The sequence below is a fragment of the Drosophila tropicalis genome, unplaced genomic scaffold (assembly GCF_018151085.1).
Source record: "Drosophila tropicalis isolate 14030-0801.00 unplaced genomic scaffold, ASM1815108v1 contig_845, whole genome shotgun sequence".
Taxonomy (NCBI): domain Eukaryota; kingdom Metazoa; phylum Arthropoda; class Insecta; order Diptera; family Drosophilidae; genus Drosophila; species Drosophila tropicalis.
The window spans coordinates 4950462-4962161 of NW_027173338.1; the positions used below are offsets into that span (position 1 = coordinate 4950462).

Here is an 11700-nt window from a genome sequence, read left to right on the forward strand (position 1 = left end):
TTTAGTGCTATCTCTTGTCTTCTTTATGTGGACTTTGACTCAAAACTAAAGTCAACCAATGGCTAACCGTTACTCCCACTCAATGTGTACGCGTCTCTCTCTCTCTTGAGTGAGTGAGTGTGAGGAGGAAAAAAAATCAGAAGCCGTTTTGAATACAGGCAGCTGCCTGATACAAAAACTGAAAAAAAAAGAAGACAACTGAGAAGAAGAAGAAGCAGAAAAAACACATACATACAGACATAACTGAAACGTAACGTTAAGCTGAAGTTTCGATCGTAACTTTTGCAGTTGACTCTCGCGCACAGAAGCGTTCGGAAGTGAAATATATTTTATTAATAATATTAAAGGTCGCCGTTTGTTGTTTTTTTCGCCGTTGTCGTCGTCGCAAACCTTGTTTGGATGTGTTAAAAATAAATTTAAAAAAATATTTAATAAATATACTAACTCAAATAGAGGCTCTAATTGCTTTTCTACAGCTACAGTGCTAAAGGGTAAGCTTTCCGCCATTTTGTGGCCACTGTGTTATGTGTGTTAGAGCGAGATGGCTAGCTATGTAGTTTGGGCTACTTGTATTTAAGCATGCGCAACGCAGTAGAAGAACTTGCTTCGGCTACTGGTCTTGCTTGATCGCCAAGTGAACGTCAACTCCTTCGGCTGGTTTCTTTTTGCTTAAGCTTCGGCTTTTGCATTTTCGTTGACCAGTTAGAAGAAAGAAAGGCTAGTTGGATGAGATGACTCACATTATAAGACAGAGCCACCGTATTGAGCCGTACTCAACACACTCACACAAAGAAGAGACGCGCTCAGAGGTACTCTGTGTCTGTGTGTGTGTGTGTGTGTGTGTCGTTGGTTGCTTCCTCAACTTCGTGGCAGCGCTGCTGACTTCGACAGCAACGGCAGCAGCAGCAGCGTCAGTCGGCAGTCAGCCCAGGCAGTTGACTACCTATTTCTTTCAGTTATTAGTAGCATTCATTCATTCAACTTTGTGCCGCGCAAGCGTGCGTAGTTCCCTCAGTTCCTTTCGCGTGTACCTTAACAAAAAAAAAAAAGAAGAAAATAATAAAAAAAAAAAAAATTAAGAAAAAAAACCATCAGAGAAATAATCAATACCACAAAAATAAATAAAACTCACACAGAGAGAGAGCGAGAGAGAGATCATCATCTACATCAATCTATCTAATCACAATTGATCATCATTGACTTTGAAGATCCGTCTATTGCGCGTAATTCCAGTGCGTTTTCTCGTAGCCCCCATTGGTAGGTAAGTTTCGTTTCGTATCGTTTCGTGGGCACACAGTAGCCGAAGTAAGTTGAGAATGGCGCTCGTCGTGTTCTTTCTTGTTTGTGCTTGGGCTACCAGTTTTACGCTCTTTCATTGGCCCACACAAAAACATACACACACACACACACGCAGTCACCACTCACTCTGTGTCTGTGAGAGAGATTGTGTGCGCTTGGTTCGTTTCAATGTGTGCGTGTGCGGAAAATGGAAGCTTTTATTTTCGGTGTAAGAATATTTGTCGCCATTTGCAAAATGGCGTTTGACATTTTCTAATCATACGACCCGTTGGACTCTAATTTTTATGGTCAATCTTAAAGTTAACTCTACGCTTTAGTTAGCTAAAGAAATATCCTGCAAGGATACTGCAGGATTCATTGATTCTAGTGTGTTTATTTAGAAAATCAAGTTAAATATGGTAAAAATTTACTTTGCTTTCGATCTCTTGGTCAATTCATATCATTTTTTGTTCATTTCGTTGCATTTCGTCTAAAATTTCTTTTATTCTCAAGTAAATTAAGTAAAAACTTCAAAAAGTTTTCTCAAAATATATTTTGAGACTCTTTTAAAATCAAAGTAATCATTTCTTTGTATTTCTTTGAAGACTTCTTAAGTTGTTGTCCATCTAATGTATACGATCTTAAGGTGGAGTAAACTATATTTCTAAGACTAAATTTGATATGCTCTAGAACGTGATCATAATGATCTCCTTAAGAACTTTTTAAATCGAAGATCACTCTCTTTGAAAATCCTTCAACTTGTGGTTAAATAATGCCGACGGCTTTTGGTTTTCCCCCATCCCACATCTTTAAGCTTTAGCCATTAAAAACATTTTTACTTCAACTTTAATGCATGATTCAGCGTTTTATTTAATAAAAACAAATTCTTTGTTAAAACCAAGGTCTAAAAACCAACGAACGAAATGAAAGAATACTAAACAATCATTATCGATTTCTCAAAGTCTTAGGCAAATGAATGAGTCATTTTGAGTATAAAAGTTAAACTAGAAAAATTCCAAGAAATTTCTGCAAAAACGACCACACACACACACACACACAGACAGACACATTTATTCACATCAATTAGACAAGCATTAGTTGAACGATTAAAAACTAAAAATGGTTTAGAGTGACTAACACCTTGATGGTATGAGTATGAGAACGTACCAACTGTCAATTTATATAGATCCACAATTGTTCCCATATCAAAAACAGAATGAGAGTCCCTTTTCGAGCCCTTCTGTTGTTGTTGTTGTTGCTGCTGTTGTTGTGGTAGAGCCTTTTGTTCTACTTGAAGTGCTGCGACTTGTATAAAATTTTCTTAAGAATTTTGTGCCATTAGCACAATTAGATTCGTATCAAAAATAAAGAAAGACGAAAAAGAGAAAAAAAAATCGGTTTCGGTTCCTCTTTTTTTGCCTTTTGTCCTTTTTTTTTTTTGTCATTTATTTAAGGTATTATATATTTTTTTTTTTTCACTTTTCGGCTTGTAATTTTTAATGGCACCTTGCCAACTCACTGTCCGCCTCCAAAAAAATGAAAGAAAATAAGAAGAGAAGGAGAGAAGTGTGTGGTAATCGCTTTTGACCATGTTCCGTGTCCATACACACACACACTAGCACACTCGCACACACATCTTGCACATCGTGTGTGTCACTTTTTAGTCTTATCGGCCATACCGCTACACACATTATCTCTTTCACAGGGTGTTAAACTGTAACTCTCTTTCTGGTTTTCCATGGAAGACCCATGAACGGAGCGTGAGGGAGGGCAAGGCGAGTGCTAAGGGGAGTAGGTGATAGAGGTCCAGGCGTAGGCGCTGTGTCGCACTTACTTTGCACTTCTTTTGATTTTTATTCGCTCACTTGGGTTTTTGGCTTGCTGCAAATCTAATTTCACGCAGCATTAACGCCTTTCGCATGGCCCTTCAGGTCACAACGAACAACAAAAAAAAAAAAAAAAAAAAAAAGAAAAAGGAAATCACGCTGAGACCAAGAAGATCTCTCCTGATCGCCTGATCTTCCTCTGTCTGCTGTCTCTCTCTTTCTTTTTGCTGTTTTGTGTGTACAAAACAACTAATTATTTTCAGTGCCAGGATTAATGGGATTATCCAGACATGTTGTACAATATCTGGCCAGTATTTTGGGTGTTACAATCTTACAACAGAAGGTTAAGCGGATTTGCGTACAAAAAGCGTACAAAGTTAACGCCTAGTGAATAAATTTTCTAAAATTAGAGACTAGCTTGATTTCCAGGAAATCCCATAGTTAGAGCATAGAGTCTGGGAAATCAAAATATCTTAGATCGAGAAGTTACTTAGATCTTATCGAGAAGTATGAATTGCCAATTTGATAAAGATTTCTAAACGAATTTAGGCTTTATTTCGTTTAGATAATACATACAATTTAATATTCGATAAGCTAGTTTCAATTGATCACATAGATTACAGAATAGTTAAAGACTAGAGATAGATATAATTTGTTAACCAGTGGAGAACTTGGCTCATCGTTTAGTGATAAAAAGGATAAAAGGGAAATTTCGGGATTGAAATTCGATCAGAGATTGATTGAGTTGGTTTAAAATATCATAATAACATGACACTTTTATCTAACACGTCTCGATTAGTTTAGTCAAAAACCATTTTCAAATAAGATTGGAAACAAAGTTTTCCTCAAGCCATTACATTAAATCTTTATCACTCTATTTTACCTTTTGGTCTTATCCTTAACCCATGTGCCTACTGTTAAAAACATCAAATAGAGTGCTTAACCCCCCCCCCCATCAGATGGCAAACTCTTGTTGTTGTTGCTCCATTTAAGCCCACTCAAACACAAATTCAGAGAAACAAAAAAAAAAAACCTCAAACTCCAATAATCCGTAACTAAACTGAGAATCCATAACGAAATGGATGGCCTTATGCAGGCGCCCTGTGTCGCATGATTAACGGCGTTAAAATGCCGATGTGACGCCACATTGTGTACACAAATTAACATTGGTAAGAGACCAGGCCATGCCAGGCCAGGCCAGGTCCCAAAAACCGCTTAGATAGCCCAGAGAGCAGAGACAGAAAGAGACAGAGAGAACCCAAATATCTCTCAGTGTTATAATTTGAATATGTTTAGTGGGCATTAATGTTATAATGACAATAACTACGTAACGTCGGCTTTGCCTGGTCCCAAATACGACATTGAGTCCGAGTCGAATTCAGAGTCGGAGTCCAAGTTCCAGTCCGGTCAGTGCATCACCCGCTGTGATGACGTTTTTGAGGCTTTTGTTGTCAACGTTTCCCTACATATATACATCCTAAAAGTGTTCCAGCTGCGAGCTAAAAAGCATATATAAATAAATATCGAAATCAGTATACCGAGTATACCCAAAGAAACACACAGCTAAGAATTGTGGGGTTAGTGAAGGGAGGGGGGAGAAGTGGTGTATAGGTTGTCGCTACCAGTCAGCATAGCCTTTTGTTTGTTCAGATATCCCCAACAACAACAACAAGAAATTGACTAAAATATATGCCATCCAGCGGCGCCGAAATGACAAAAATAAAATTACATAAAAAATAACAGTTGTTAACTACTGCAAGAAAGGATCGGCTCGACGCCTCACATAAATTCTCATTCGAATTTCGCAGAGCTTGGCAAGGCGCCAATTAAAAATCCAAACAAACAAACAAAATAAAAATAAAGAAAAAAAATATCAACTTGTTACCAACTTCTGTCAATTTCAGACAGACTTAATGAAGAGCGAAAAATTATTATTATTATTATGCAAAGCACTTAACAGGGAACCCAGGGACTTCCAATGAAAGCAGTAACTACTCAAAACTTGGCAATTAAAATACTTTCTGAAATCATCCAAAACTAAGAAATACTTTTCTTTAAACAACAAATCATTTGGTTTTCCAAGAAATCTTTTGCATTTGCCTTACTTTTCTTACAAATATTTAGACTGAATTTAAACAATTACTCAAAGATTTCTTTTTAAACAAAAGTATTTCTTAGTTTTGATAGGAAAAGTACAACTTTAAAAACTATTCTCAATGATTCACAAAATCGTTGAGAAAACTGTTGAGAACAGTTCTTGAGAATCTATAAACTTTTGCCCAATAAAATTCTTATGAAAAATTGTCAATTTGTAGTTTGGTCAGTAAACTACCTGATCTATAGAGTTTCCAGAAAAACTTTTTTCTATTCTGACAATATTTTCTTTAGTCCATAATGTTGTCATAGATCAAAAAGGAAATTTTAAGGTTTCATAAAGATTGACAAAATTATAGTTTTAAAGAGAAAAGTTTTGAAATCTGCAAGAAGCACTTTTGAAAGTTGTCTTCTTTTGACACTTTATCTATTTGACCTTTATTTTTTCATGATCCTACGTCAATTAATTACAGGTCCATTGGTTTTAAAGAGATCTTCTAGAATCTAGAGCCTTAATGAGGTTCAATTAATGGGTCAATGTTTAAAAACTTTGTTTTTGATCTCCTTAAAAGTAGTCGAATGAGAAATTATTCCAAGTTTATAATGAAAGTATTCAAATCCGATCTAACAAATTGAATTTCAAATTGGATCTTCTATTTGTCGCTAGCATACAAAGAGGAAAACTTTTTGTTTGAAGGGAAAAGTGTTCTCACCATTTCATTAAGCCATTATCAAGAGGTAAGCTTTTTGTTTGAAAGGAAAAGTGTTCTCACCATTTTATTGAGCCATGATCCATAGAGTCACTTCTTCGGATAAAGGACATTCGAAACCTAAATTTGATAAGCTTATGAGGAAATTATTGTACGGTTATTGAGGTTTATGCCTAGAGTTCCATCTATATAAGGTCTTTTCCGTTTAGCCTTAATCTTTGATTGCATTTAGCTCTCTTTTAAAAGCTAAATGCTGACTTTCCTTAAAGTTTATTATGCAAGTGTACAGTAGGTGACAAAAACACTATTTTCTTGTCACATTTTGTCGTTTTAAGCAGTTTATGGGGTTGTTGTTGTAGTTGTTTTACTTTGACACTGAAACATTGGATATTAATATGCCGATGAGTCGCAAAGTAAATCTGAACCAAAGGCGAAGGTTAAGCTGATCTGACTGAAAAAGTGTTGGGTGATTTGTAAATGTCAACACCAAGAGAGAATCCACCACCACTAACTGACACCACCGACACCACCACCGCCAACTAAGTGTCTCTGTGGCCGTTTTTTAATGAGTCATTTTCAATTTCATGTTGCGTGATTTAAGTTGACAACTTGTTGTTGTTGTCGGTTGGTCGGTCGGTTGGTATTTTTAATGAAATTTATTGGCACATAAAAGTCGTCCCAGGCGTTGCTAACTTTATTTAAAATTTTTTTTTTTAATTTTATTATTTTTTGGTTTGTTTTTTTTAGGTGTCTTGCAGTAGAAACCAGAGGCGGCCCACCCAAAAGAACGCCTACATTGAATAGAAGTGGAGAAATCTCGCAGCGTTGCCACATTTCACCTATCCACCTACCTAACCTATCTATCTGGTTGACGATTTCAAGATAGTGGGAGAGAGTACCGTTAAAGTTAAATACTTGCGCTCTCAGTGCAACAAGAAAGCTCACACCAGGCAAACTCACACACACACACTCAATTAGAGATATCGAGTGAGAGAGTGATAGTGATAGAGAGCGAGAACATTTGTTAAAGAAGAGAAACAGAGAGAGAGAGAGAGACCTAATTCCACTCAGCTAGCATTTAGCGTGTGAGAGAAAGAGAGTGCACACACTCTCTCTGCTAGTACACCCCCGAGTACACACACACACACTCTGTCTCTCTGTGTATGTGTGTGTTGGCCTGCTGATATATACCTGTGCCGTGCCAGTGCTTGCGCCCGAGCTGATATCTCCCACTGTGGGCATTGTTAACTAGTAAGAAGAAGCAGAACGTAATACATATATCGTCTGTCAAAATGTTTGCTGTAATGCGAATCGACAACGATGACTGCCGGTCGGATTTCCGTCGCAAGATGCGTCCAAAGTGTGAATTCATTTGCAAGTATTGCCAGCGGCGTTTCACCAAGCCATACAATCTAATGATCCACGAGCGTACACACAAATCGCCAGAGATAACATATTCCTGTGAGGTTTGTGGCAAATATTTCAAGCAACGTGATAATCTGCGTCAGCACAGGTGAGTTATATCCCAAAAAAAAAAAACCCAAAAATACCCAAAAAACATAAAACTTTTCCAAAAACACAACCAACAACTTGTTTGTACATATCAAATACATAGGCTAAAGTGCATGAAGAATGTTTTCCAAAAACAGAAAACATATTTCCTTTACTATTTTTCTTGGTGTTGGTCAAAGGCAAATACATTTCCTCTTCGACACATGATATCCAGAAACCAAATACATTTCATTCGCCTAATGTGTAAATCCCAGTTTAGAGAGAACTAGTGAGATAAGTGGAGAAAACTTCCCCGCGGCATTTACAATTCTAGTTAAACCACAAACTGATGGAATTTAATGTGTCAAAGTCAAATAAAAATAGAATGGGTTACTTAGTATACAATTTTAATTAGATTCGTTTGCTTTCAGTAGTTTGAATAATTTAACAAATATAAATACGTTTAAAATGTGTCAATAGGAATGAATTAGCTGACAAATTATTTGATTCTTTAGGCTTTTCATTTAAAATGTCTTAATATTTATCATTTTCATTGAATTAGGACAATTAATTGAAGGAAAATAGGTAAATTTAATTAAATTTTCAAGTCTTTTCATTTGTAATGCCTTAAAAATTATGTTTATTGTTGACTTGAAACAATTACCTAGTACTTTTTTTTATTAAAACTATTTTAATTTCATTTAATTCTTTAGCCTTTTTATTTGCAATCTCTTAAATATTTTATTTAGAGTTGTTTAAAACAAGTACTTAAAGAAAAAATCTCACAATTAGTCAATTTTATTCAATTCATTTGTCATTTTATTTGTGAACATTAAAAAAATGTAGAATAATTATATAAAGACGATTGGAGATTGGTTTTTTGTTAAAAATAGTTCATTTTTTAGCCATTTCATTTGTAATTCTTTGAATATTTCAATTATTTTTTATAAAGAACTCTCAAAATTTGCTTACTGGTTTGTTTGAAATTCAATTTTAATAAAAACAAGATAGAAAAAGAGAGCAAAGTAGTTAATAAAATGTTCAGTACTTAAAAACAATTTATGTTTCTTAAAAGAATTATTGTTAAAGCATTAAAACAACTGTAGGAATACTTGATTATAATTATTCGTCTAAAATATTTGGTTTAAAAAGACTTTGTAGCCATTTTTTAGTCATTTTCTTCTGTTGCTTTTGGTAAAAAAATAATTATAATCAAAAAAAAAGTCACAATGATTTGTAAGTTTATAAAGACATTTTTGATTAATTCTTAAATTAGAAAGTTATTATTATATTTCTGGAAATACTTTTTAACATTTGGAGAACTTTTCTTAAAATGAAATGTTATTTGATTCTTTGGATATCAGATATCATGGTACATTTGTACATATATACATCCATACATATACATATGTATATATAAAAATTCTGATAAAATAAATAAAAGCTCAAAAAGCTTCTGCACACATAACGCTACATACATACATATCATTCAACACACACACCCACCACACCTGGCCTAACCAAAAATCATAAAAAAAAACAGCAACCATATGGAAAACATTACCAATACATACATACATACATACATCACCTTCAATATACATATATATATATATATTTCTCTCTTTCTTCTCTTCTATTTGTAGATGTAGTCAGTGTGTTTGGCGATAAGCTAAATTACCAATCAATATATACACACACACACAGCAATATATATATATACATATATAAAAAAACAAAAACAAAAACAAAAAACAAAACGCACCGCAGCACCAACAGCACCGCAATATCACAACTATCTACAATATCTTTTCTTAAATATTAAACAAGAATAAAATAAAAACAAAGTAAAAGACACATAAAAACAATAATTAAATATATATATGAAATCAAAAGAAAAAAACATAAACTGGGATTAAAGACCAACAACAAGCCAACAAAGAAAATAAGCCAGAAAACACCACGCCCATAAGCCTACCGCCTACCGCCTAAAAACAAACTGCTTACTACTACTAGATGCAATCTACAAAGACGCCGGAATATGCCTTATCGCGGGTGGTTGGTATATATATATATACATATGATACAACAACAACAAATAAGCGAGAATAATTTCGTTTATATAGAATTTGGTTATATGGTTATTTAAAGCACGCCCTGCCACGCCCCCTCCTACACACCCAAACCCACTACACACAGACACCATTTCCATAATGTTGCGCAGGCGCAGCACAACAACAACAACAACAATAACAAATACAATGCACAAAAATAAACAAAAAAAGGCAACAAACAAAATATTTGCAGAAATTTACATCTTAATACCTGTGGGCGTGGCGTCTATACCAAGTAAATTGAAATTGAACAACTCATCAGCATTAGCCACAATAAGCAACAGCAACAACAACAGCAGCAACAACAACCTTATCAACAAATTTTTCTTTTGTTGTTTTTTTACTGTTCGACGTCAATGGAAAGCTTCAATCTAAGCCTAAGCTTCTTGCGCTTTCTTTAATGGACATCAACAGCAACAACAACAACAACAACAACCACACACCACCCCCGACCTTCTTTGACCTTCGCACCCCCCACCACCCCCCTACATCTATGTATTAATCATAAAAGTAAAAGAAAAATCGAATTAAGTATTTGTATTTTTTAAAATTCACGTTGAAAATGTATTACATAAAAATTTTTAATCATAAATAAAATTTAAACAAAAAAAAACAAATATAATTATTAATAATAATAATAATAATAAACAAAAAACCACTTGAAAATATGGCAATTGTTTTGTTTAAGTTAAAATTAAAATAAACAAAAAAGAAAAACCAAGAAAAATTAAAAAAAAAAATAATAAAAAGAAAACTTTTGATAAATTGGCAGGAGAAAATTATTTGTCCAGTGCCCAGAAGCCCCTCCCCTCCTCTTCGAAACCCCCGCAATAAGATTGTAAATGTTTTTTCTGTTTTTTTTTTAAATTTTTTTTTATAATTTGACAAAGCGCAGTGCCACGCCCTCTTGCCAGCCTGTTAAACAAAATTCTAAAATGAAAAAAAATTATATGTGAGAAATTTAAAAGGAAAAATTACATTTTCTTGGTCACAATTTTAGAAATTTTTTGTAATTAAAATGTTAATAAATAATAAAAAGAAAGAAAGAGTGAGAGATCGATTGAGAGAGAGAGAGAGAGAGCGAAGCGAATCATTAAGTAATTAAATAAAATATATATTTATACAATTTAAAACACAAAGTAATGAAAACTTTTCGAGTCCTTTTTATTTGGGAATGGTTTTCATTTGATTTTCATTTCAGAATATTTTTGTGAGTAACTGGATAAGTACCTACATATATGGTATTCCGGTAATTTCATTTCTAAGGATTTAAGTACTTAGGTTAGTACTTATCTTAGTACTTAAATTATGAATTTTCTCTATACATTTAGCTTTGAATACTTTGAGCCAAATTTTTGCTCAGATTTTCTCGAATATCTCATGAATGGAGAGAAAAAATGTCCAAATAAGTTGAAAGATAAGTACTGAAGGATGTAATCACTATATTTTTAGGGCAAATGGACAAATTCTAATGAAGAATTACTGAATTAATTTTGAAATATATGCAGAAGGATCGACATTCGGTTCCTTTTTTGAACAGTAGCTAAGTTGTCCTGTGGGATTCCTTTTCTCAATAACTTCTTTATTTTCTAAGCTAACGTCGTGAAATTTAATATTGGTGAGTTTATTACACCCATAAATGATTGTGCCAAATCTGATCAAGATCGGATGACTATATCATGTAGATAGCTCCCATAGGAACGATCGATCGAAAACAGTGACTTTTGTCAATAACTTTGTTACTTTTGACGCGATGGCTTTCAAATTAAACATTTGTTAGTTTAATATATCTGTTAATGACTGTTCCGATTTGGTTAAAAATCGGGTGACTATACATATCATATAGCTGGTGGAAAATAGTGACTTTGGTCAATATCTTGGTTATTTGCCATGCTAAGATTGTAGCAGATTACGTTGACTTATCTTCTAATCCTAGTGGAAATTTCACTTCTGATGTTCAAATTCTAAATGTTTACCGAATAGATTTGTTAAATTTTTTTTTGAATTTTTATTGAATTCGAGCTGCTTAACAAAGGCCATGAGTGTTCTGGGCTTCATTCAAAAGAATTTGACGACCCCTATACAACTAAAGTTCTTTTCACTTCGCTTGTCCGTCCTATTTTAAAGTATGGATCTTGCATTTGGTCACCTCAATATGAGTCGCACCAGATTAGACTTGAATCCGTT

At 34.1% G+C, this 11700-nt stretch overlaps 1 protein-coding gene across 3 annotated transcripts; it reads left to right on the forward strand.

The window, feature by feature from the left end:
• Positions 1–394: 394 nt before the first annotated feature.
• On the forward strand, positions 395–10179 carry drm (drumstick). Of its 3 annotated transcripts, none has more exons than XM_068294636.1 (3): positions 395–491; positions 6656–7421; positions 9707–10179. In XM_068294636.1, exons 2-3 carry the CDS (start codon positions 7201–7203, stop codon positions 9750–9752), a joined length of 267 nt encoding a protein of 88 aa, XP_068150737.1. In that variant the 5' UTR covers positions 395–491; positions 6656–7200; the 3' UTR covers positions 9753–10179. The 3 variants fall into 3 exon arrangements, with proteins under 3 accessions (XP_068150737.1, XP_068150738.1, XP_068150736.1); XM_068294637.1 differs by lacking the exon at positions 395–491 and adding an exon at positions 1069–1261 and having other exon boundaries at positions 9046–10179; XM_068294635.1 differs by lacking the exon at positions 395–491 and adding an exon at positions 1069–1261.
• The last annotated feature ends 1521 nt before the right edge of the window (positions 10180–11700 follow it).

Excerpts from the sequence above, each read along its gene's own strand:
- drm (XM_068294636.1), top strand. The coding sequence starts at position 7,201 with ATGTTTGCTGTAATGCGAATCGACAACGATGACTGCCGGTCGGATTTC. Across the intron at positions 7,422-9,706 it reads GATAATCTGCGTCAGCACAG|AAATTTACATCTTAATACCT; the intron begins GTGAGTTATATC and ends AAATATTTGCAG.